At 43.6% G+C, this 23,813-nt stretch overlaps 1 protein-coding gene across 1 annotated transcript in view; it reads right to left on the bottom strand.

The window, feature by feature from the left end:
• PAX5 (paired box 5) overlaps positions 1–23,813 on the bottom strand; it is a 76,087-nt gene that overhangs the window by 33,747 nt on the left and 18,527 nt on the right. The window contains exon 6 of the mRNA XM_015850094.2: positions 7,967–8,142. Coding sequence (XP_015705580.2) covers positions 7,967–8,142 — 176 coding nt within the window. The remainder of the gene's footprint in view (positions 1–7,966; positions 8,143–23,813) is intronic.

The following is a 23,813-nucleotide window of genomic DNA, read 5'->3' as shown; positions in this document are numbered from 1 at the left end:
TAGTAAACACGGTTTCCATTCGGGGGGTTCGTTATGTTCCGCTCCTAGCAGACAATCACGGCGCAGTTGAGGCAATTGTTTAGCCTCTTCCTCTCAATTTTCCCATTACTGGGAGTAAGTACTGTTGGGACTCTTTAATAGCCCGACTGCAGCCCATATCAATAACAGATGAGGTTTAATCGTCCAATACAAAAATTATTTAGGCTCGGTAAGGACATTCAATGTCATTTGCATAATGGCATTCCTATCCTGAGCACCTAACCCATCGTGCATAAACAAGGCCCCAGGACTATAAATAATAATAAATCATGACGCCCGTGCTCCTTTTGCTGTAATAGGAGCCTCTCTTTGTAGAAATTATTTCAGCAGGAAATGGGCACTGCAATGTTAAAGACGTGGCATTCGCAGACCAGTAAATCACACACGCGCCCTCCTCGGGGGCTGCCCACAGTGAGCAACAAAACCCTGAGAAACAGCAGCACAGAAAGCAGCCGGCACTTGTGGCTGGAATCCTTCCTCCTTCTGTTGTGTCAGCTGCTGGTTTTGTTGCTTTTTTTTAAGCAGAGATGGCGAGTCAAACAAAACCCAGGTCTGATTAACTTGCGTTGTGCCTGGATGGGAGCATGCAGGGCTGGCCAACTTTATTCCAGATGTGTGTTGTGAGTTGTACCCAGCCTCTCAGACTACCCAGAGCAAACTGCTGAGCTCCATCTGCCTTGCACATTCACCATCCTTCAGCTTCTTTTAGAAGGTTTCTGGGGCAGAAAGCAAAGGCCTGAGAGCACAGGATGTATTTTAACCAAGCCCTTCACAGGTCAATAAATGCACCGTCCACCTGGCTGAGGCAGGTAGGCCAGCAGAGCCCTTTCTACTGGTTTGTAAGCAGGAGTCTCCAAGCAAAAATGACGAGGAAGGCTGTCTGAAAGCTCACAGACACACGTTTCAGTGATCTACATTGGCTTTCCAGTTTTTAGACTCGCCAGGCAAACAACAAGTGTTTGAAGGGACAGTGAGAGGACAGCAGTGCTGACAGCTGATCTCTGCTTTTGATGTGATTTGCATCTCTGTACACACACCCTCCATTGCCCATTTCTCTATGTCTCTTTCCTCTCTCGGTACAAACACTGTTCAGTTTATACTGGAACAACTACTTACTCCGTTTCACTCTTGCCTTTTTTAGCACAGCCCAGGTTCCAACCTCACCAAGAGTCTTTTCAGAATCCCTGCAGAGGTTCTTTCCCACTGTCTAATTGCCAGAGCCACCTGTTTAGCCAGCAGGCAGCTCAGCAATACACAGCCAAGGTGAGAATCAGAAAACAAGGTAAAACTCATGGGTTGAAATAGGGGCAATTTAACAGGAAGGAAAAGGAAGGAGAATTAATAAAAATAATAGTAACAGAACATACAAAACAAGAGATGCATGATGCTGACCCGCTGACTGATGCCTGCTGACTTCTTCCTTCCCTACATCTCATGTACCATCTCTACACTTGCACAAATGAAATGACCGCATCACTCTTTGTCAGAAGTTTCTATCATTCTACACATAAGAGTGGAATAGAAGCTGAAAAGGAGCATCCAGTTAAAATAGCACATAAAACATTCAATGCTGATGGAAGAGAATCACAGGATCATAGAACCCTTAGAGTTGGAAGGGACCTCTGAAGGCCATCAGTTCCTGGCTCAGAGTGCTCTACAAGCCGGACATTCGTAAATACTCTTTGTTTTCTAAAAGATTTTCTTAATTTATTTTTTATATATATATTTGCATTCCAGATGTACCTCTGCTGGTCTGAAGCACTTATAGGCTGCAGGCTGAAGATAAACAGACCATGCAGCTCAGCAAGCGGGATGACGCCCACAGCCTAGCAATGCCTGAGGCCTTGCACATCCTCACTCTTGTGAATGAATCCAGTGAAGGACTGCCACCATGGAAGAAAGAGATGACAGGTTTTCATGAAATATTTTAGTTTCTACCAATTTTATTAATTCATTTATTTGTTCTCTCTGTTAGAAAGACTGGTTCAAGTAGGTAATCATCATTTCGCACTTTCCATCGGCATAAAGCCTCACAAGCTACCAGCTTGAAAAACACTCCTCAGCTACTTAATTTGATGACAATTTATTCTCTACCTTAATTTTGCCCTTACTTACTTCCTTCGTCATGTATTTTACCTACATAGACAAACCCTTACAATTGTTCAAATACTCTCAATTAAAAGCACTGTTCAGTAAGTTCAATTTCTCAGCCTGGCTCCCTCCAGCACCATACATTTTAGAAGGCCATCTTCCCACTTCCAACATGATGTGGACATACCACCCCATTCAGAGTTCCTTAATGCTGACATCCAAGAGCTGCTTCCATCTCTGAGATCCCACAGAAATCCACGAATGTCTGCAGGATAAATATTTCCCTGCACCACCTTTAAGGAGGCAAGTCATGTTGTTCCCATTTCACAGCTAGAAAAGAAAATCCCACCTTAGCTTCTAGCCCATGTGAAATAATACCTGTCATTGGGATTTTGGTCAGTAGGTGGTTTGTCTGAACTCCTGCTTCTCTGTGGTTCACGTTAGTCAATTTTATTTTCAGGGTGAGGAGTGGGACTGAAACCATTCCTCAACATGTCATGCTACTCTCTTCAGGTAAGAGTTTTTCCTCAGTTCATGTTAATTATTTCCTTCAGTTCAGCAAATCCTGCTGCTGTGAAATTCTTAAGGATCCACTACAGAGAGGGTTTTTGAAACTAGCTTTATTTCTGAAAGTGGACCGGCTCCATATTTCCCTTATTTTATCGTACAGTTCTTCAAATTCCAACACAAACCTCCAAAACCAAAGGGAAAAATACCACAAGTAGGTATTATGCTTACATGTGATATTAAAACTCTAATGAATGGCTAGTACAGAGCTCTTCCTTCAGCTCACGGACACAGTGTGCTGTTAGCCTGGCTGCTGTCTGTTCCCATTCTTCTAACAGCAGTCTCAATTAGCTGTCTGCTAATGGCATGAAATCTTAAAAGGAAAACTGTCCTAAAGATATTATTTTTTATTTACAATATTCTGAAACAACTGACTTTGCTTCTCATCCTAAACTGAAAAAAAAAAAAAACCAACAAAAAAAAACCACAGAAAACCTGTCAGCAAAACACATGATGATCAAAGAGAGGAAATTACTGAACACAGTAAATCCAGCTGTAAAGCTGCAAAGAAATCTGGCAAGATAACAAGAGGGAAGAGCCCCTCTAAAACTTCCCACCTCTGTACATAACTTACAAAAGAAGTGAGGAGTTTCCTAGCCCAATCCTTCATGCACAAGAGATCCCAGGACTGCAGCTCCACCTGGCCATGCCAGAAACCCACCTGGCCCAACTTAACCAAGGGAGGATGTTCAAGGGGAAAAAATAAATAAATGTTTAAAAAATACCTGAATGCACCCAAATACAGCAAAGAGAAAAAAAGAGAGGGAAGAAGGAAGAAGCTGAATAGATCCACATGCTGAAGGCTTAGCTTCCAGAAGCTAAGGGCAGTTACCAGCCTGAGACGTCCTTCCAAGTGGCATCTGACTCCCTTAAAAAATCACTCTTTCCCCATCTTTGCCTGTTTTATAAAGCAGCCAGAACAGACAAGAGGTACCAGGAACTTGATCCTTGGGACCCCTTTCAAATCAAGCCATTCTGTGATTTTAGGACATAGAGAACAGAGCTGAAATGCACTGCAGACCCCAGCAGCACCATCTTCCACACCTGCACCTGCATGCAGAGGCACCTTGTCCCAGCACTGCCCAGGAAAAGCAAAGAATCAGAGCCCCCAGCAAAGGCAGAAGGGCATGCCATAGGCTGCAGAGCTGCAGTCACCTCTGAAACACAGAGGATCACAGGTTTTAGCATAAATTACTGACCAGGAGGAGTTGTGGGTCCTTTACAGAAGTGTGGCTAAGAAGGAAATCTCTGCACAGTTTAACCTTCCACAACCTCTGAACTGCATCGGGGGTCACAGTACGCCAGTGCTCCCAGCTGCTGTCCCTCCACCGCTCTGCCTGCAGCGAACCCCTCGCCCTTTCCATTTGGTAATAGTATTGATCTGCTGGCAGCAATGGGCTGGATAATTAGCCAGGAATTAGGGTTTCTATTACAGCCAGGAGGCTACTCCAGCTGATTTATCACCTGAATAATTTACTGTGATTGAAAGGAAATTAAAACGAACTCCATTTGACAACTGTGCACTTTTATGGGCTTCAGTGAAGACTCAAAAGCCAAATTAATAGCCTCGTGTTGCTTAATAGTCTACTGAGAGTAAATATGGGGAGGTTTTTCCTCTCCCGACATGCTTTCTTAGGCTGGATTTTAGAGTTGGTTTTGTTTTTGGTGGGTTTTTTTTCTTCCCACCAGTGAAGCCATAGCCTGAATCAAAAGTTGTTTCAGCTGATAGCAGTAAAAACTGCAAACCTGCCTTCCAAGCCACTCTTTGCTCCACGTTTTCTTTTGCTCAGAGATACGCTCCATATTTTTCACTGTTACTGAAAATCGTGTAGTTTAGGGAAGAAATAAATAAGCAGTGGCTCTACTTTTCTCCTTACAACTTTCAGAGTGATTCAGAAAATCCTCAGCAGCACCGTCCACCCTGACACAGAACCCCTTAGGAAGAAAACCATACTAATTTTATGCCAGAGACCAGGAGCAAGGTCCTACGGTTCATTCCTTCCTTCTGCTTCTCTAATGACTGCACTCGCTGAGTGTATAAGTCAAATAAAAAATGAAGTCCTGAAAAATAAGTCCTACTTTCTTGCTTTTTCTTGGGCACTCCCTGCTATTCCTGGAGATTAAAATCTCGTGCTATGCATCTCCCTGCATGCTCCTCCTTTGGTCAGTTCAGCTCCTTCATTACAGCACTTTCTCAGGTCAGTCAAATGGAACTAACAGCACACAACTTTTTTACTCTTTCTGATTTGCCAGTAATTCTTTCAGGGGTGTTGGATAGCCAGAATTCGGCTGCCTGTATTTATCTCCAGGCTTAACAGCACTGCATCTCACAAGTGAATGTATTGCTACATGTTTCTCAGGTTAGCTCCCACCCGCAATATCTCTGCATCGTTCAGAAATGAATTCAAAAAGAAATAAACAGTTTAGTTCTAGCTAAAAGTAATGTGAAAGCATCAGCAAAGGCCAGGGTGTTATCTGCTATTATCAGCAAGTTGTTCTCTACTAATCCAGTGACCTACGCAGAGTTGAACTTGGTCACATCGTGTTACGCCTCGTTATGGCCCTGATCTAAAGTCTGTTGAAGTCAATGGAAATAGTGACTGGTTGATGTGCTGCTGCTGGTTGACACTCACGAGCAGAAGCCCATTGCAGTCACTCTATGCCAACAACAGACTTTGTTTCTGAATGAAGTACAGTCTAACTATTCTCTTGTCATTGCCTTTCCTCTTAGCATTGCAATAGCTCACAGTCAGAGGAAAGTATTCATTACTTGTGGCCTTCTTTGTCTTAGTCATCTTTTACAGTAGATACGAAAACTCAGACTGCTGAGTGCACAACATATTTGGAAGATTTGGAAGTAAGAGCTAACATGCAGCAGGTTGCAGGTGACTATCATGGGGACATCAAGTTTTTGTGCCTAAATAAAATTAGCAGTATTCCATTTGCTCCTTATGTATGTTTCTAACACAGTAGATAAGCAATGGATCAGCACTCCTGTTAGACTCTCCCCATGTCTTTATGAGGAGCATCTTTTCCTTATTTTCCTCTACAGAAATAGCTTAGGACTCCAAGCATCCAGTGCTGACCTCGCTCCTAATGCACTTCTGAGTTCAACCACATCCCAGATGATCTTTAAGTTCCCTTCCAACCCCATACATTCTGTGATCCTAGGATTCTATACTTTCTTTCTAATTGATTTTTATTTTTATTTATTTATTTATTTATTTCCCCCCCCTCACTAATTGGTCCAGACAGCCTCTCCACTTTGGTTAAGTTTCATGACAGCTTTGCTTTACTACCAAAGAGGTTAAACATGACTGCTTACTAAAGCAGTGGAGTTCACATCACATCCTTGAGAATCAGACATTTGTATTAATTATGCATGCTCCTGTTGAAAGTATACTTTGCATGCCACCAAAGAGCAAATCCCATTTCGAACAACCATGAGCCCTTCCTCATAGCCAAACCTTCCAAAAGCAAATGGGAATGTTAAAGGCAAATGACTAGCAAAGTCCATTTGTAACTAAAAATGCCTAGACAAAGCTATGCTGCTAAGGACCTTTCATATATTATAATATCTTTTTTTCTCAGAAATATGTTTATCAGCATCTGTTTGTCTTCTGAGCTTGTGCACAAAGTGCCCTTTTTACCTGATCAGAAGAAGCACACCCCCAGACTTGATGCTCTGGTTGCACAGCCATTCTAGATCCAGGGAGATCCTTGCTCCAGCAATAGCTGGATATCCCTGAATATAATGAAGCCAGGAGACTTCAGAAACGTGCTCCTTTACTTCTTCCATTCTTTCAATTAAACCATCTATTTGAGTTCATTTCTGGGCTGCATCCCATGAGCTGCAGTTGTAGATAACTTGGAATCTTGAGAATACAAAAAAACTAAGGAAGGGTCCTTTTCTGGGATATAAAAGTTAAATGGGGACAGGTCTAGCACCAAACATCTTTGAAGTGACCAATACTGAAAATGCTTACTATAGCGGGAGGTGGATCAGTGCCTGTCCTCTCCATTATCACTGGTGTTAAGGATGGGATAACCACCATCTAGTGGTACGCGAAGGCCATTTCACCTTCAGAACATGCTGCTGGCTTAGCTTTCCTAATGAGCTTTTTAAAAGAAAAGCTGTATTGACGCCAGCATCTTCCTCATGTTTTTCCAGGCTGAATTTAGATTTACAGAGTTCACAAACATAAACCAGGCAAACCACAGAGCCAGCAGAAACTGATAAAAAATGAACAACAGCAAATGACAGCGCGTGTGAGCTTGAGGGCACGTGGAACTTCTACTCAACCACTCCACGTAAGAATTTCTTTCTTTAGTTATACCAGTACATATCCCTCAATACTGAAGTCACGGCGGTAATAGATGGCCATGCTCCTGATACTCTCCAGTGTCTTTCAGATGTTTTGACTCCTCTAAGGGAAACCACTGTTTGTTTGCAGTTCAAGGACTGCAAACACCTTGCTAAAACTCGGATTTAATATTAATAACACTGGGGATTAACAATGACTAATTACATTGCTAAATGTAGGAAATGAATCAAGCTGGGCCTATACTGGATCTGACAGACATACTTTCTATCTCCTGTGATTGCAGCTAAATGTAGGTCTGAGGGCTACAAACAAAAAGCATGTTGAGAAACACAGCTGATTTTTTATAATTATTATTATTATTTTGCATTTACTTCTGTATACTGCCTGCTAAAATGGAACCTTCCCTCCAAAGATTGCGCATAGTCTTCTAAAATACACTGCTAGTCTGTAGGTGCAACAAATTTACCTTCACATATTAACTGGGTGTTTCCCTCAGCAAATGGCCAATTACATGACTAATAAGCCGTTTCCAGATGTAAAAATCTAATTTGTGTGCACAATCAAGCTAACTATGGGCCAAAATTAGGCACAGAGTTTTGCAAATCTATTCCTTATTTTCTGCAGAGCCTACTTCAGATCCAACAGAAGTATCAGAAGATGTGATTCTCCTCATGCTCTCTCCTGATACAACTGGCCCAGATCAGGTATAATTTCATATCCGAACACATGCTATAACCTTCTCTCAGCTAATGTTTTCCGTCACTTTTTAATAGTCTTCCACAGTCAACATGCACTTGGCTGAAGAGCTTGATACGACACCTGTTTATCCATGTTTTTTCTACTGCCCATTTGAGAGATATTTCTTGTCGTTTCCCACTAAGGAGTCCTCTGCCATCAGAAAGCATATCCAGAAAAATAAAAGAGTTTAATGTCTGGGACTTTACCTGCTCCGGTTTGATGGGCTCTGTTGTTGTGAAAATGTCAGAATAATGTTGCCTCTCGAAGACTCGATCCAACACTTCTAACTGCTGCTGGGTGAATAGGTCTCCACGCATCTGTTTCCGAAGAAAATCTCTACCGGGGAGAGAATGGCCATTGGGTACTGGAGGTTCCTGAATACCTTTCAAAGAGGACAAAGAAGACCGAAGAATAAATAGGCATTAAAATGATTAGGAGTGTCTATTTTATCCATCATACAGGTGTGAGTACTTCATTTGCTTACACAATGAAGAATCGTAGACAGGAGTATAGGAACAAGACACATATTGCTAGAAGATGCATTGATCAATCCTCCATTTTAGCTAATTCTCAATGTGATTTACCATCAGTGACTTCACACATAATTCAAAGGCATGACAAAGGGTAGCAGTCACACGTTTGTTCTCAACACCATCACTCTGTATTTGAGAGACTGTAATGGTCAAGCTGCAGTAAGACATGGGAAGATAAGTACAAAACCTGATGCTAGAGCCACAGTCAACTTGGATCATCTCCTGGTCACTGTCCATAACTGCTCCTGTGATACCTGCTGGTCTTGCTGAGTTATGTTATACTCAAAGGTTTGAGCTATAATGTGCTTCCATCAGGAAGCAAGGACTCATACTCCAGAACCACGTTCCGATTGCAGAAACCAGACAGTCAGCTCTCCAAACAGACACTAATAGCAGCATTCTAAGGTGAGATGTCCTTGGGACTTGGAGTTACCACTGCAACGCTCTGAGGAAGCATTCTCCCAGCTCACAATACCACTTAGTTGTCATTTCACTTTATGTTTCTTAAACTCATCGGCACGGTGAAAGCCTGGGCTCTGAGTCAAATTTTCTCTCTCTGTCTCACCCTCTTTCCAGCAGAGGTTGTTAACAGAAGTAGTAAGTGACTGCTCATGGCTTAAAAAAAACCACAAAAACACAGTTAATATAAATGTTATAAATGTTCAGATAAGCAGATTCACAGTGTTCTCCTATCTTTCCTTTATCCGTTGGTGCTAGAAATACATCTTTTATGTTCTGAAAGCAGAGATACGCAGTATTCCTCAGGACTCCAGGAGGTGGAACTCCAACAACAGCAGTAGAGATCAGATTTTGTCTCCAGATGGCAACACCACACTACACAGAGGAAGGAAGCATTTAAAAACAAGCTAACAACAAAAAAAACAAGCAAACCAAAAAAAACCCAGATTTGTCTGCGTACAAAGACCAACGCTTAGATCTTCTTTGGTGGGTTTAGGTGAAGTCAGGCAGCTTAAATCGAGAAATGAAAAAGTTGGCATCCATAAAGTGCTAGGATCAGTTTAAACTGTGCAGAACAAAATATGAGCCTGTCTTCTGAACACAATGCGTAAACATACGTGCAGAGGTGTGAAAAATGAGGGGCAGGTATAAGAGAGAGGTGTATCTTTAGATCTCTTTATTTTTTTTCTTTACTTCTCTAAATCAAACAGTATCTAATTGATGGAGTGCCGGGTTTAGTCAACCATCACTTACAAAATTAAAAGTTCTAGTTGCTAGCTGCTTGGTAGCAAAAGGCTGGGAGGGCATTCTCTCTGGAGCATGAAAACACAGGCTTTAAATTTCAGGTGGAATCATAGACTGGCTTGGGCTGGAAGGGACCCCAAGGATCACCAAGTTCCAACCCTCCTGCCATAATAATGTTATTATAATTGGAGGGGGTCTGGAGCACAGGGAGGCTGAGGCTGAGGGAGCTAGGATTGTTCAGCCTGGAGAAGAGGAGGCTCAGGGGAGACCTTATAGCTCTCTATAACATCCTGAATGGAGGTTGTAGTGAGCTGGGGGTTGGCCTCTTCTCTTGTGTAATCTATGATAGAACTAGAGGGAACGGTTTTAAGCTGTGCCAAGGGAGATTCAGGCTGAACATTAGGAAATATTATTTCTCGGAAAGGATAGTCAGGCATTGGAATGCACTGCCCAGGGAGGTGGTGGAGTCACTGACCATGGGAGTGTTTAAGAAACATTTGGATGTTGTGTTGATGAATATGATTTAGCCGGGAAGTATTGGTAATGGTTGGACTAGATGATCTTCTAGGTCCTTTCCAACCTCAATAATTCTGTGATTCTGTGATTCTGTGATTCTATCTGCCCTTTCTCCCAGACAACACAAACAGGCGACCACCCTGGAAGCCAACCATGAAAGTCTAGAAAGAGAAGGAGATCTCCAGGGAAGCTGCTCTGTGTGGGAAATCCATCCATAAAGACCATATCAGACAAACATAGACACAAGCTCCTGAGTGATGTGCCTCTCTGATTTCAACCTGCTGTCTGTCAGGTTGCCAACCATCAGACCAGGCTTCCCAGAGCAACATCCAGCCTGGAAATTCCTTCCCTGCTCTCTTACTGCGTCCCTCCAGCAGAGCTGTTCTTCATCACTGCATTTCCCAAACTCTGACCATCTGCAGGCAACTGTTCACTATTAAAGGACTTTCTGTATGATGCACACAACATATGAAAAGTTCACGAAGGTCTTTAGGATACGTTTGGCTTTTAGTCATTACGTAAATGTGAGATAATTACCATCAGTATTCTGTATTGTTTGCATACACTAGAACATCTTTGATAATTATAAATACCACAGGCGCATTTGTAGGAGTTTGAGTAATGAAATGGGCTCCAGGGAGAGGTAAAGCATTTTTCATACAGTCAGTGGATGCATCAAGAAGAGTTTTGTTCTGTTGACAGCAGCACCCACCTGCTCTGCAAAGCAATCAGTTCCCTGTCCTGTGGCACCTTTCCAAACCAACAAGTGAAGAACACAACCATCACACTCTGCTTAGGAAAGAAGAATCTCACCCCAAACCCATGTTTTGTCCTTCACTTCTATCAGTCTGTATCGATAGGTCGGGATTGTCCCACAGCACCGCGGCTTTCTGAACAACCCTGGGCGCTACGCACTTCCCCGCCAGCACAACACCCAAAGCCCTTCCCCAAGCTTAACAGAAGTCCTGATAGTCTAGGAGGAGTTATGCACAGCACTGCCAACAAGAGCTGCCTAATGTATGTGAAAATGTATGTGAAATGTATGGATTTCACCTGGAAGCACAGTTGTTACTGCAGAGTTAGTTATTCCTGTGGACCTAGCAAATGACAAGATCAGTATAAAGAACCTGATAAGCTGTGACTGCGTTTTGTAGCATAATTTTATGGTTAATTACCTTTCCTCAACACATTTTCTGAAACTGCAGGAGACATCCAGAATTGCCGAACATGCCTACAACAGATTTTTTTTTTCCCAATACTCACCCTGTAAATCATTCATGTTAAGACATTTCACTGCTTACGCATTTCTGGTACCGTAGGCCAAAAATGAGGAGAACAAATGGCTGTCAGCCCTATCTTAACAGAACACTACAGCAAGTTTTGAGGCCCTCAACGGAAGGGCCCCCTTGCGTTCCCTTCTCAACGCAAGGAAAAGAGAACCTCTGGTTTCAGGTTTTTGGGTTGTTTTATTTGTTAAACAACTTGGGTTTGCAGGGTTAATTAAGGAAGTAAATAGCTGGTGCAGTGGATAGCCCATATTCATAAAGGACATGGTTTCTGTCTCTAATTTGTACTGTCCAATTTCATTACCTGGTATCATACCTAATTACTCCACCTTATAGGGAAATGCAGGCTAATTAGGAAGGATGTTATTCACCACATTTAAAACACGATGAAGCAAATGAAATATTACCGGGAGGTAAAAAGGTGATTTGTTTCCTTGTAGCATGTCTGTAAATTAGCCCAGAGAAGATGAAGACTTTGTTTAATTACCACTCAGGGAGGCTTTGTTTAAAATATAAACAGAATTTTTACGGCACCTTCTCGGGCCCATGTGCACTTGGCGGCGAGTGGTCTGCCTGTCTTCCTAGGAAGGTATTACTTTCTGAATCACATATGCTGTGGGAGACCTTTGTATTTACACCATCTGAGTTCTCTAAGCTCTGTTATTTATTTTTTTCAAATGATAGTATTACTAAAAAGAAACTTTGTATTTTGAAGTGTATATAGCTGATCATCGCACAAAGGTTTTCAAGAGAAATCGCTATATTTCACAAAGGCGGGTATGGGTTTTGCTGTAGATCAAAGTGAGAAAGAGGGGAAAAAAAGATAAATCACCAGAGATCCAAAAATACTTTTCATTTGGAGAAGATATCAGGCCATTTCGATAGCACTGATAGAGTCTCTGCTCTGTCTCCATTACCCACTGAAGGCAGCCGGAGTCAGGAGCTGACTACGCTAGATTATATTCCCTATAAGATGGCCACCAATATATATATATATGATCTTCAACCTCTATTGATTGACCAATTTCACAAGCAAAGACTGGTGAAATGAAGCTGAAATGAACATCATGCTTTAACTCATTGAACCCATCAGGCCTGAGTTAATCTCACTGCCCACTGTCTCTGATAGAATTCAATTGATCAATCATGTTTCGGTGATAGTACCATTTCAGTGGCTTATTGCTTCTTCATTTCAAAGCTTGACCCGTCAGATATACTAGGACCAGCTCTGCTTTTCTTGGAGACACAGAGACCAGCACCTGCCTACTGCAGCATATTGCCTTATGTCCATGCTTGGGGGAAGGAAAAAAAGAAGGAAAAAAAAAAAAAGAGGAATTTTTGCTAAACACTCCCATCTTAGCATTGTATTTTCACACCTATTACACTGATTTTACAGTCAGAGTGGGCAGTAAAAACACAACAAGGCCGAGGAATCAGAATTCCCAATATGTCACCCAATAGCCATCTCTCATCACAGATCTTGTGCTGAGCCGTGATCGAACCTCTCTGCACTGGGAGAGCAGCTCTCTGCTTGCTGGGACATCTACAAACCCTGCCTGATACACAGGACACAACCTGGTGTATGTGCCCATTTCCTTCCGCTGTGATTTTGATCCTACAGTAGCCACATAAAAATGTTATAACTGACACACGTTGTGATCCTGACATCCCATCTGTTTGAAGCAAACACTCATGTGCGTAGTGCCACTGAGTGGAGCAGGACTGCCTGTGCACCTGTAGGAGCTCCTACAGCAGCCCAGCTTTGTCCCACTGCACATCATAGCATCCCTCACCTATGCCCAAGGGCTGCCTGCCACACTGCCCAGGGCTCTAGGCAGCCCTGTACAGGAAGACCAGGAGCCACAGCAATTTGTGATATCCATGATTCCTTCTCCAGTGAAGAACTCAGAACCCTAAGGAAGGTTTGCCACTAAGGAAGCTGAGCCAGGAGACCCTGAGGATTCAGGTACCTGCAGAGCACTCTGATCTGGCCCTACCAGACCAAAGCACAGGATCAGAAAAGGTTCCTACAGAAGGTAGAGGGAGGTTTGAACATTGCAATCCCTCACTGCCCCTGGCAGGGACAGCCAAATTCCTCCCCTTACAAGAAATGACACTTGTCGAGAAAAACACAGGCTGTTATTCAACTGACGGTAGGCAAAACTAATCCTTCCATGGAAGTTTAAAACAGTAAAGCATAATTAAAACTTGATGCCCTGAATGCTTTGCAAAGCACTCTCTACAAAACTTAGCTGGAGGGAATAGAGGCAGTGCAGGGCTGACCCACACTGTGCGCCAGATACACCGGCACTGGGAGCTCTGCTGTGTCCCCATGAGTGCGTTAAACCCTGCATAAGGAGAAAAACCTTCCTTTACTGTCCTGCCAAAGATCTCAGCAAAGTTCCTAAGAAATACAGAGGACTTCCAAGCAGATTTTATTCCTCCTAAAGCACAAACTCCTGTTGAGACGCTGAGACATTGCCACCAACCTGTAACAGAATGGGCTTGGGAATGCACAAAGGTGCTGAGCTCTGCCCAGCGAGAGGTGTGGGTCTGTGCTCTCCACCTACTTCCCCACAAGCAGCGTGTACAAAAAGGCATTGCTAACTCTGGATTTTTGACACGCAGAGTTTGAATAAAGACCTGCTTCACAAGACCAAGGACTGCAGCCTCGTGTCTGCAAATGTGAATGCTTAATGCTGAACAAAGAAATCTCTCTGGTGAGCTCAGCCACGTGGCTTACATGCAGAATACAAAACACTGGAATAGTTTTTAAATACAAGTTGCACCGAGTGCGAATTTAAACGCACTTTTCTGCATTTTATCCACATCCATTAGTCGAGTGGCACCACTCACTTTTAAATACCCTCTGTAGTTCTGTAATGCGGGTTTGTAGACCTCGAGCATTGCTGACAACTTCTCACGTCCAGGAACCACTGCTGCACATCTGCCTTCCACTTCCCGCCTGCCTGCATTTGTGTGTGCGCTCTGCTGCATGAGCACTGCACCGCATTGCTCTGTGCTTACGGAGGTGTGTACGACGCTCATATTTCGCTATATTTACCGCTCTGTGCTATTCGGCTCTTTTAAAAGCTGCAGAAGAGAAGGTGACAAAAAAAAAGCAGCCAGTGACAGAAGAGAAATAACATTTTTCAGCGGATGTTTTTGTTTTACAATTCTGCCTTAAACATTCTGAGGCGCCGAAACAAAAACGATGAACTAAGATCCTACTTTTAGGGGAAAACAGCGTAGCTCTTTGCTAATTACTGTAATTAATTAGTGTCATCTAAACATTAATTATTTATCAGGCAGTAAACTCAGCAATCTACTGTACAATTCCCCTGACAGTGAGCTTATCACAAGAACACCCTTATTAGGGGACCGTGGAAGAACCCGACTGTATGCATCCCCATTATTTCCAAACCTGCCTTGATGATGGGGGGATCGGGGGTCCCTTCTGGGGCTGCACCACCACTAGAGCTGCTCAGAGGTGGTTATTTTCCTATGTGTGAGCCAAGAGTTTTCCTGGGCTCCCTTATTTGCCTTCCATATAATGTATTAACTTCTCCAGGGAAAAAAAAAAATGACAACAATAATATGGCCAGAACTTGGCAAATTATTTCCAAAGACTGCTGAGTCTGAATGCTGCCTCTTTCTTCACAACAGCCAGCTGTCGGCAAGTGAATAATTTCTATGAATATGTAATGTCAGTTTGAGAGCAAAGGTCCAGCATGACAGACACAGGTCTTTCTCATTTTTGCTCCGTGCCACAGATGCCAACAGCAGTGAATGTGATTCTGACTGCACCACACATCTGCATGGATGGGGATGGAAAACACAGACTGACTGTATCTGAGCCTTGTTCACAAGTGGGGATCATTTCTGAAGAACCATCTTACACAGAAGCGTAAGCAGGGAAAATCCTGAATGAGCTGAAATAGCCCATCGTGACTCTCTTAATTAAAAACTACTTTAGTTTTCCGGTTCAACGTGATTTTAGTGTTTGAGCAGCTTTCAGAGATATATATGTACAACTATTCAAAAGTAAATATGCCTTCTACTGCTGCATCTGGATGGGGCTGGGCATCAGCCCCTCCTAGCCTACAGTCTGCTCCATCTCCTGACCATGTCTATTCAAACACAGCTGACTCCAGCCTGTCCATCTCCTGCAGGGCACCACGCTGCTGCTTGTACTTGCGGCACAGCACACTGCCTGTGGTACAGAACACGTTCTAAGGCATTTTTCTACTGTAGTCATATGTAACCTAACAGACCAGCTGAGCCAGCTCTCAAAACAAGGGCAAAAAGAGCATGCATTTAAAAAAATACTACAGCTTTAGCTGTAAGATTTCATAAAACTCAAAGAGAGTCATTATTTTCTACGGCTTTGTGTATGGCGTGTTTATTCTTCATTGTAATTCTTGGCTAAAGCAGAGCAAGAAAACAAATAGGGGAGAGTTGATGGTGTTTTTTGAAGATAAATTCATCGGGAGGGAGGGGAGGATGGAAGGAAGCAAGCAAGGAAGGGAGAAAAAAATTCAATTAAGAAACAAACTTTGCTACCATTGCGTAATAGTTACATTACGGACTGACCACAGGTGGCTGTAATAAACGGAGGGACGGGCTGCGCAACTTGACAGGGAAAGGAAGAACCTTTCCATGCAACATAGCGGCTTGGGTTAGGGTTTCTTTCCCCTAAAGAAACTGTGGTAGCTATGCCCATTTCTGTGGCCTGGGCAATGTGCTCTGCCTCAGCTGCTGCTCGCCCCACACCATGAAGATGGACATGCAGACATGTCCCATGGCCACCATGCCTTGCAGCAGCCCCTGTCCCTGGAGCACATCCCACCCAGCCAGCCAAAGCCTCACGATGGCTGCCAACATCCCACTGACAGAGCTCTCCTCACCTTCCGTACTCACACACCTCTCTGTGCCTCCAGGAAAGCTGGCATCGGCTCCTACCATAACAAACTCAATCGTTCTCAGCGGTGCTCCAGCAAATAAAGTCATTAATTACGGCCTCTCTCCACTCTGCCGTTGGCTGGAGCAGCAATCAATGTGCAACCCCTCATTGCCTTCTCTCAGGGAGCAGAGACAGATGCCATAAAAATAAACTGCAGCCCACACAGAACCCCGCCAGTTCAGCGGCAGCAGGCTGTGCCCAGTAACAGCCACCACGCTGCTTCAGCCGGCACGGCGGTATTTATTTGGTCTGCCGCATCCATAGGGGAAGGCAGCCCATTAAGCGATCATTTTTATCTTATAACGTCAATTTACTTATACTGATTGGCTTCCTGCTGCCAAATATCAATTAAATTGCAAATGCCTGCTGAAGCTTATTTTCTGCTACTGTCTCTTTTCCTTCATTTCCTTTTTTTCTTTCTCTCTCCCTTTCTTTTTGCGAGAGAGAACCCTATGTTCGAACATAATTTAATTTATTTCCCTTTCCATATCTCAAAGGAAAATCTATAACTCCCCCTAGAAGGCCATTTGCCCTCTGTTATTGGGAGCTGAGGTATCACAGCACTGGGCAATTTGTTTCAACTGGCTATCGGCAGCCCATCAGGACTCCTAAGGACCTCTGCCATCTCAGTGCAATTGTATCTGGTATTGCCATTTATGATTTGTTTTTAATAGGTCCTGGTAACCATCAGATTCCCGGATTTCAGTTTGTATGTGGTGCACCCACTCTGCTGCCTCCTCCCTCTGCAGCCTTCTTTCCTACCATGGTCATCAGCCTCTGAAAGAGATTTGCACTCGTGGAAATGCCTTCAAGACAGACTATCATTAGCTCAGGCTGCTGTGTTTCTAAGGCTGATAGCATGGCCAACACTGCTGGAGCTTATACGCTGTTCCCACGACAAAGAGCTACGTGAGCGGGCTTTGACACACTGTGATGGATGGCACCAGAAGCCCAGGCTGAAGTGCCAGTGAGCTCTCCCCAACATTTGTGTGCACTCACAGCCATTGCTTGGCCAGGTCTTCCCATGACAGCCGAAGAAAAGGTCTACACCAAGATAACACCTACTTTGATTTGTATATCAAAGTAATATATAAGATATCCTCCCCTTGCTGTAACTTTATGGAGTCTATGATGAATGCTGGCATAAGAGACCACAACATTACACTTCATAAGCAAACGAAAAGCACATCATGACTTCCTACTATGAAATACAAGTCATCTGCCTCTGTGTGCAGTGAGAAGAAGAAGTGGATGGAAGACAGTTGTACTAATGGGGCTGGAGAGCTAGCAGATGAGTGTCAGCAATAAACAGGAATGGTCCTTGTGGCAGGAGGCCAGCAAAAGCTGTGGATTTGGAAGATGACTAGAACAGTAAAGCAGCACAGAAGTGCAACCAGCCACATCAGGATGGACAGGCTAACACTAGTCAGAGATAAGAAGTTTCTCAGATACAGAGCATACTTGATCTGCAGGCCACAGTGCAGCATTAAATTCCATTTGTTCTGTCCAGGCCACCTTTTCTTCCTTGGGCTCACCCAAGAAAAAGCAGGAGAAGGTAGAAGCTCATCAAAGCAATCCATCCTTCTACACAGAGAGAGCCTTTATATGCATAGAAAAAGCAGGAGAAGGTAGAAGCTCATCAAAGCAATCCATCCTTCTACACAGAGAGAGCCTTTATATGCATACCTCAACTATTTTCCTGGTTTTGGGGTTTTTTTTTGTGTCTGTATACACCCCATGAGCACATGGGAGAATACTGCACATAGAGATGCACTTACAAAGTGAGAACAAACACATCCCCACACACACGCATTCACCCAGCCAGGCATATTACCCAGCAAAAAGAGAACTGATTGTTATCAGCCTGAAAATAAATAGCAAGAGTCACTTTGCCTGTCAGGCCAATGTTTCTCTTGTTAGACGTTGCAGCTAGCGCTGTCCTTCCTGTGACCGCGGAAGAGAATGCTCACAAATGCGCTGCCAATGAGGAAAACTAAAATCCAGCCATGGCTGTGTAAGAGGGAGGTTATCCTGGGCTTGCCAAGTGTCAGGGTGATTATAGAGGGGTTTACAGTTATCTACACAACAGACCATTGGGCAGAAGCTGCACAAATTTAGTTACGACTGGTTTTTAAATGCAGACTCATATGTATCAATGATGCATTCAATAAGAAAATGAGTTTTGTTGAATACACTAGTGTGCACATGCATATATAGGTCTACCTGTATACATATATACATTATATGTATACACATGTGTAATGAACATCTGTATTCCATTTGTCCAATCATACAGCTATTCTTCATGCAGAGATGCTCATAAAAAATATCAAGAGTAATACAAAAGGTCTCTGTATGTTTCTGCAGTGGTGACTATTGACCAGTTCCTTCAGTGCTTGATGGAGATAGCATGATTGCATGTGATGTATCTCGTAGGTTTCTAAACTGAAGGCTCCAGAATCAATTTGTGGTAACTGGTTAGATGTGACCAGCTTACAAACTCAGAAAGGCTACACCAAAGCTCACAGTTTTCATAGGAAGACATATAATTTTCTTGTGAAGACGGTGCTTGAAATTTCAAGAGTGACATCAGTTTGGCCATTGATTTCAGCTTTTCCATCACTCTTTGAGGAACTTGTCTTGCAAAGAGAACTTTCACAGGACAGTTTTGCCATCTGGGCTCACTCTGGAGTCTGCTCTTTTGTGAGTGTGTCACACTTCAACTCTTTGCCACTGAAACAAAATCAGCTGATCACAATGTACACGCTCGGCTTTGCTGGGTGAAAACCTGGGCTACAGTAGGAGGAAGGATGGAAGATACCAGGAAGTTTTGTGGGAGCACATTCCCATCAGTTATGTGCTGGGGGTTCCATCCTGAGCCACAGCCAAGGCCAGCCATGGTTACCTCCCTTTCAAATAGCTTCTGCTTGTAGAGTGATGAAGGAACACTAACTTCATACTCAGGAGTCAAATTCTTCATTTTTACCTGTGGCATCCTATATGCAATCCTACTGAAAACTTGCCTCAGTAATGATACAGCTCTGTAATTTGGACTGGGCAAGCTAGAGCAAAAGCAAGAGATCCCAGAGGTTTACACTGATTTCACTTGCCTGCCACCACCTTTCTGGTTTACAGCTAGCATGCAAGGCATTAAATCAGCTATCTATTTCTCAAGTAGCACTTTAAGCTCTTAAGAAATCATTACTAAATGAGGATATGGCTTTTTAAAACTCCAACACAAAACCCATCTCACTCAAAGGAACCTCATTCAGGGCTGTCCAGCAGCTGAAACCTGTCGTGCACTACAACAACTGCATGTTCTAAGACCTTCCAAACGAAGAGGCATCTGAAACCTAGCATGAAAACAGACCTCAGGTAGCTGATACAGACAATTATATGCCAAGTAAAGCAAAAACAGCAGGAGTACATTGACAACACCTAAATTTAAGATCTTTGGTTTCCAGCTTCAACCTGTAACACAGGTTCAGCAACGAAGAAAGATCTGTTTTCCTGCTAGCGCCATAAGGTAATTACAATAAACACACTCCAAATACAAATATCTTTCACGAGATTCTCAGCAGAGATTAAGCATGGGGGAAATTACATGCTCAAATTTCCCAGGCATCTGACAGAAGAAACACATCGGTTTGTTTCAAAAGTGCAGGTATTTTGACTATTCTTTCCATCTCCAAAGTCATAGTCATCTTTATGCAGATGATTGCTGCTACAGAATTAGGAAAACACATGAACAAAAAAGCAGCTGTGCAAGCATCTCCTTTTATATACCAGTCTCCCTCACTGAGGTTAATGAAGAAACAGAAAGCAAAGGCTGTGGCTCTGAAACTGATTCCAAGCAAAAAGTTTTGCCAAGTTTCTCAAGTTTCAGTGGGGTGCATCAGTGAAGGCTCAGATTTGCCACAACAGGAGAGCTGGAGTTAACCCAGGTTAGCTGGAGGATAACCCAGGTTAGACCATCAAGCACAGCCCCTAACTCCATGTAAACCACTCAAAATCCAAGTGCAATGCCTGAGAGCGTTGTCCAAATGCTCCTTGAGTTCCAGCATCTTGGGGCCATGACCACTGCCATGGGGACCCTACCACCCACTATAATATAAAGTATAGTTATCTACTGTTATTCAAGATTTCAGCAGTTTGAAAGCTCAGCCAAAAAACAATCCTGACTTGAAAATCCCAGTAACCTTGAATCGTACTGTGGTCAGCTTTAACAAAAGCAGATAATGCCACACTTTGTACAACCACGGAGAAGTCAGATAGTGTATAGGGGCTATTTTGTTACATATAGGAAGAAATTCTTCATTGTGAGAGTGGGGAAGCTCTGGAACAGCCTGGCAGAAAAGCTAAAAATTCCCAGTCCTTGGAAGTATTCAGGGACAGGTTGGATGGTCAGTGACTAGGTTGGAGCAACCTGACCAGAAGGAAGGTTTCCTTGCACTTGTAAGGCCCCATCCAAACTATCTGTGTCCAAACCTGGGGCTCACAGCACAAGAAAGATGTGGAGCTGCTGGAGAGGATTCCAGAGGGCCACAGAGATGATCAGAGAGAAAGAAAGAAAAATCAATCCACAAAAACTGCACAGAGCTATAGATTGGGCTGGATATAGCACAGATGAAACCATCACTGCAACATAACTAGTAAAATCAGAACTAGTAAAATCAGAGCAAACGCCATTCAAAAGGACGCCATTTTAAAGCTTCAGCGTATGGATGGTAAGGGAAAATCACTTCTGTTGAGAAGACAACAACCTGACAGTGCAAACAGCTCACCACGCCTGCGATCCCTAAATGCAAAAGGACAATCTGAATCAGCAGCAGAAATTTAAATCAGTACTTGCTGATCCAGCAAAACCTGACTCTCTTCAAAGGCTTCATCTCATTATAGTCTCTGGAATTAACTCCAAGAATAAAGACGACCCAAGTGAGTAAGCATAGCTGAAGTGGTCCTAGAAAATATTTAAGTAAACCCCAGCACCTCCCTGGGAAGGAATTTCACAGAATCACAGAATTGTAGGGGTTGGAAGGGACCTCTAGAGATCATCAAGTCCAACCCCCCTGCCAAAGCAGGTTCCCTACACTACATTGCACAGGTTAATTTCTTTCTCTTTGACCTCTTCACAGACTTGAATAAATACACCTGCTTCACTTGACTGCCTTGACTCCACAGAGTTCGATTTTTAATTCTTATACGTACTTCTCCACCACTTCGTTCTGGATGTTATGAACTGCACAGCCACTTCTGTATGTGCATACATCCATGTTCCAGATAGACATCGCAGCTGCAATGAAATGCAGCTAACTCATCTTTTGAGTCCTATTCTCCAAGCACCTCAGTCCTTCCACATGGCCCTTCCTCACCTTATGACTGACTTTCTGCTAGGCTGTACATCATCGCAGCGTCCAAGTTTATATTGGCAGGTGATTTTTTTCCACTCCTTAACATTCATTTTTTCCCCTCACAGTCATTCTGGATCTCTTTCCCCTGCAAATTTAGATCCTCAAAAGCTTCAGTCATTTGTAAATTACCCATGCAGAACTCCCCAACGAAGAGCTAAGAGGATGACATCAATCCCCACCACATACTGCCATGTTCAGTTCCTTACTTGAGATGAGAGGAGTCACAGGGATTTCTGTTAATACGGGACCCATCCAGCAGTTAATTTCTGCACTGAACTGCATCACTCATGGGCTGCCAGGCCTGAGTACCAAAATCTATTCAGGAAGCTCCAAGGGTGTAGTCTGGAGTAAGACAAGATCTCAGCAGCCTGTTCAGGAAAGGATGCAGTTTCATGGTTTCATGCCATAGTATTTAACCAGAGGTGTCCCATGACCAGCAGTACTCAACACTGGCTGCCAGGAAGAGGGTCCCATGTGTGGCCAGAGGAATCCACAACTCAGGCCTCAGAGAAAGGGGAACTAAGATCACCAGTTGCCTGAAAACTGTTAGATCTATATCGTGGTTATGAAGACTTAGAAAGCTGTAGCCTGACAAGGAGCCCCTGCAGCTTCCCAGGCATCTATTCGTCTCTCATCTGTCCTGTAGCCAGGTCCCTCCAGTAGCTTTCCCATCCACCGTCCCTGTGTGACAATGTGATGCTCATAGCATGGGACAGTTTTATCAGGCACTGGATTGTGCAGACACACACACACATATTGTTGGCTTACCCTCTTCAATAGAAGGCTGTGACCCAAGTGCCTTTAGGCATATTAAGTCTATGGTTAGACTGTAGTTAAAGAAAAGGCATTTTTCAAAGAGATTAGCTCAGCCAAAGAAGCATAAACATCTACATCACCATATCAGATGCTGAGAGCAACGCAGGACCGTTGTTGCTGAGAATGGAAACAAAACAAACAAGCCGTATGAACTGAGGTCTCCTGCCACGCTAGTTTCAATTCCCCATAAGCCGACATCACTGAGAAGACTCCACACCAGTGAATTTGAAAAATGGTCAGCACAGCTGTTCTGTGCAGGTCCTCACATCTGCCAGATCTGTCCTGCAGCGAGAGGATGTGGGTGGGTACCAGACACACATCCTGTGCTGGAGTACACTGACAGTGTCTGGCTAGATTCTCTTGCCTCACTTCTGGCTGCATTTCCCCGTATGGAGCCAGAGTTTTGCCAACATTTTGCTGTGAGCCATTTGGAGTTGCATGTAGGTCTCACATCATCAGCATCAGCTCACAGGAACATCTCAGATGAGAGCCACATCCCCTATCTGGTCTGGCATGTGCATCTGTTTCATGATCCCTCTCAACTGACACAGCATGAACCTGCAGGAAAAGTCACTCTATTGAGATCAACTGCTTTTGTTGGCTCTCCTGTATCTGCAGAGCTCTGCAGTAAAGCAGGATGGAAACCTGCAGTAACATCAGTTCCTTTCTGTGCCTTTCTGCTCCACCTGTTCTTCCCAATCTATGGGCCCACGTGCATGCGAAGACACACAGCCCAAAGGAGGGAATCTGAAAGCAAAACAGCAAGCTCTGCTGCTTGAAGCTAAGGAGGCTGACAGTAACACTCTGCCTAGTTACAGAGCAGCCTGCTTTTGTGTCAGTCTCCAGTAGCACGTCCTCTAACCACCAGTGAAAGAAACTGATCCCCTATGAAGGCACATCTGCTCCAAGTAACGTATTACAGCAGGGGAAAAAAAAAATGACACCTTGAGTTACATAAACCAACAAAGACTGTCTGATTTGGTTTGCCCCTGTTGCTATCCAGCCAGCTCCCTGCTGTGTTAAAGACTGGTGGCAGTTGTTAAAAATAAATAAATAAATGTCAAGGGTGAGAGGAACAAAACCTGGTGCCAAATCACAACAAGTATTCAGTGCCAATGGAAGAGCCAAAGGGTGAGTCCTCCTTGCTTCATATCCCAGCCAAGGGAAGTGCTGCACAGTCTATAGCTCTATTCATACGAGAAATATGAATACCAACTTACAGCAGCAAGCGTGTACCTACAGCTACCAGGAAAGGAAGCAATGTGTCAAAAAGAGATGATGTAAAAGAACTGCTATGGAAGTAGTCTCCCTCTGGCTCTCAAAAG

This window comes from Coturnix japonica, chromosome Z (genome assembly GCF_001577835.2).
Source record: "Coturnix japonica isolate 7356 chromosome Z, Coturnix japonica 2.1, whole genome shotgun sequence".
NCBI lineage: Eukaryota > Metazoa > Chordata > Aves > Galliformes > Phasianidae > Coturnix > Coturnix japonica.
The sequence above is the reverse complement of the archived record's forward strand: the minus strand, read 5'-3'. Positions and strand labels throughout refer to the sequence as shown.